The following is a 2,878-nucleotide window of genomic DNA, read 5'->3' as shown; positions in this document are numbered from 1 at the left end:
ACTCACGCCCGTGCAGGCGCCGCCCGCTTTCCGTGTCGCTCAGCGCCATGACATGCGTGTCGCGAAAGCTCGCGGCGAGAACTGTGACGGCGTCGCGCAGAAAGCCCACACACTCCGCCTGCGCCGTAGCGGTGTCGTGGGCGCTGCCCACTGTCGCCAGCTGCACCAGCAGCGCTGACGCCTGCGCGAAGAGCGAGTACGAGGCGGCGCTGAGCTGTGTCACTGGCGTTGTTGTTGCTGTTGCCGCCGCCTTGACGGCCCCCATCACGTGCAGCAGCGCACTGCGGAAGCGCCACGCAAACGGCTCCGTCGCGGTCTCGGCACCACCGCCCCGCTGGGACGCCTGCGCCGCTGCACGCTCCGCCTCTGCAACTGTGGGCACCAGTGGGAGAACAGCCGCCACCACGTCGGCCCATTTGGACGCAACGCCGAGAACAACGCCTCCATTCCCGTTCTGCGCGCCGGCAAACGCCGCCGGGACGCCGAGTAGAAGCTCCTGCAGCCCCGCCGCCAACGTGTGGTGGCCGACGAGTGACGTCACCGCAACACCGCTCTTGCGTGGAGCCGCACCAGCAGCAGCAGCAGCAGCAGAGGGCGGCGCCGCGGCGGTCAGGAGCTCAAAAAGTGGGCTTGCCGTTGTGTTCGCTGTGCGATCGCACAACATCCGCGCAAGCATAACCGCACGTGTCACGTCACGCATCGCAGATTCGTGCTCATTGCTCGTGGCGTTTCCCGCCGGTGTGCGAGGCGCACTTGAGGGCCTCTTCTTCTTGTTGCTGCTGGCGTTGTCGCAAAGAAGGCCTCGCGCCGCGTTGGCCACAACACACGCGTCGTGCAACACGAGCCCCAGAAGAGCCAAGCCAACAGGCGATAGGAAGGACTTCACCACACGCCTCCCGCTGCGCCCCGGTGTTTCGTCCTCCTCTTCACCCAAGCGACGCTCCTCCCGCAGGCAAAGCGCATAGTTTTTCTGTAAAACATCCTGTGCAAAAGCGAACAACACCGTTCTCGCCGGCTCTCGCGCGTATGGATCGACAGTGGCGCCAGAAACGCACGTCACCACAAGCTCCCGGCCGAGCGGGAGGAAGATCTGCTGCACCTTCGCTGCGTGGGTGTGCGTGCCACCTGCGCCCACGCACAGCGGTGTCACCACCTCCATCATGGCACCACAGGCACGCGCAAGTTGGCTCCATTCTTCACTTGCCGCTGCTTTCGGTGTACTCGTTGTTGTTGTTGTTCTTGCTACCGTTGGCGAAGCCGCAATAGCTTCGCGTTGCCCTGACAATTGCTCCAGCAGCGTTCCTGTCACTTGCTGCAGAAGCGGCAGCGCCGATGGATCGCGGAGGAGGACGTGGTCGGCGGCGTGCAGCACCGACACCAGCAGGCGTGCGTGCGGCAGGGAGAACTCCATCAACGCCGCCACTGCTTTGAGCAATTGCTGCTGCGATGAAGATCCTCCGCCCTGCTCCAAACTATTATCATTATCCCCATCACCTCTGTTGCCTCTACCTTTCGCTGCCGCGGCTGTCTCTTCCGCCACCATCCGCAGCCCCACGCCTATAACAGTGGCGCCAACGAGCCGCACAAGCTCCCGCAGCACCACGCCTTGCGGCATGAGGCCCACTTCATTCTTCTTCACAGCCACCGCCGAGCCTTGACTTTCACTGCTGCTGTCGGTGAAAATTTCCTTCCATTCGTCAGCATACACGAAGTGATCTGCCTCCTCCTCAGTGAAGCCGAACATTTCCCGCTCGTTTGTCCCGTGCCCCGTGCAGTACGTGCCGGTGAACTGCGTGCGCTGCGAGAGTCCAAAGATGTGCATGAGCAACACGTAGAAGTTTTCGAAATTAGTGCTGAGCGCACCACGAATACCGCGGAATATCTCCGCAGAGAGAAAGCACATGCCATCCACAACCGGCAGCGACGCGAGCCGGTCCTGCTGATACTGGTACAGCAGCGCTGGCGACATAGCAACAGGCGGCGGCGCCTCTGTCGCCGCGGTGGCATCCCCGCCATCTCCTCCTTCCACTTCTTCCTCCACCTCACCATCACCATCATCATCATCATTGTTACTGTTACTGATTGAGGCCGCCGTCGATGCCTCTGCGGCGCAGTACGCCTCAAAGTCCCGCACCACATCCACGCACGCCTCGCCCACCACGAGGGGAACAAGCTCCCGCAGCATGCGGCACACCGACGCGAGCACCTCCGCAGAGAGGCGGCGGATGTACTCCTTCGTGTCGTGCAACTGTCGCACATAGAGGCGCACAATGCGGGTGACGAGCCGCCTCTGCTCCTGCAGCAGCCAGTACGGCCGCATCTCGCGGCACCACGCCACCTGCGCCGCGAAGACTAACTGCAGGCGCCGCGTGTCGGCGAGGAGCTGCCCGTTCGCGTCGAAGATGCCGCTATTCACTGCCTGGTGGAAGCACTCAAAGTACGCGAGGAACTTCTCCCGCGTGTCGCGTGCGAAAGCGACAGTGAGGCGCACAAACGCCTCGTAGCCCTCGGCGAATTTGTCGCGGCGCATGAGGCACAGCAGCAACTTCTCCGCAATCTTGCGGTGATTGTGGTGGAAGAGCGCTGCGGTCTCGCACAGCTCCAGCACCTCCCAGCGAAACCTTTTAAAGTCCGTCGTGGAGTGCGACAGCATCAGCTCGTTGAGTTCCGCAAGGAAGGCGCACTCGTTCTGCGCGCCGTCGAGCTCAGCGACGGGGCGAAGGTTGATGTTCCCCAGCACATTGTGGCCAACGCCAACGTGCACGTGCTGCACAGCGTTGCGGAAGATCTTGTCGCGGCCACGCACGTTGTCCCCACGCTTCTTTGGCGGCATCCTCGCCGGATTGGTTGTTTCTGCGTGTGCTTATGTGCGTGCGCG

The 2,878-nt window shown here is 62.7% G+C and overlaps 2 protein-coding genes across 2 annotated transcripts; both read left to right on the top strand.

The window, feature by feature from the left end:
* Positions 1 to 47: 47 nt before the first annotated feature.
* On the top strand, positions 48 to 965 carry DQ04_04081040 (hypothetical protein; the record flags this gene model as incomplete). The annotated part of the gene is made up of 1 exon (XM_009313319.1): positions 48 to 965. One exon carries the CDS (start codon positions 48 to 50, stop codon positions 963 to 965), a length of 918 nt encoding a protein of 305 aa, XP_009311594.1.
* A 1,305-nt stretch (positions 966 to 2,270) lies between these two features.
* DQ04_04081030 (hypothetical protein) lies at positions 2,271 to 2,504 on the top strand (the record flags this gene model as incomplete). The annotated part of the gene is made up of 1 exon (XM_009313318.1): positions 2,271 to 2,504. The coding sequence occupies one exon, from the start codon at positions 2,271 to 2,273 to the stop codon at positions 2,502 to 2,504; it is 234 nt and encodes a 77-aa protein (XP_009311593.1).
* Between the last annotated feature and the right edge of the window lie 374 nt (positions 2,505 to 2,878).

Source organism: Trypanosoma grayi, assembly GCF_000691245.1.
Source record: "Trypanosoma grayi strain ANR4 Tgr_408_V1, whole genome shotgun sequence".
Lineage (NCBI taxonomy): Eukaryota > Euglenozoa > Kinetoplastea > Trypanosomatida > Trypanosomatidae > Trypanosoma > Trypanosoma grayi.
The sequence above is the reverse complement of the archived record's forward strand: the minus strand, read 5'-3'. Positions and strand labels throughout refer to the sequence as shown.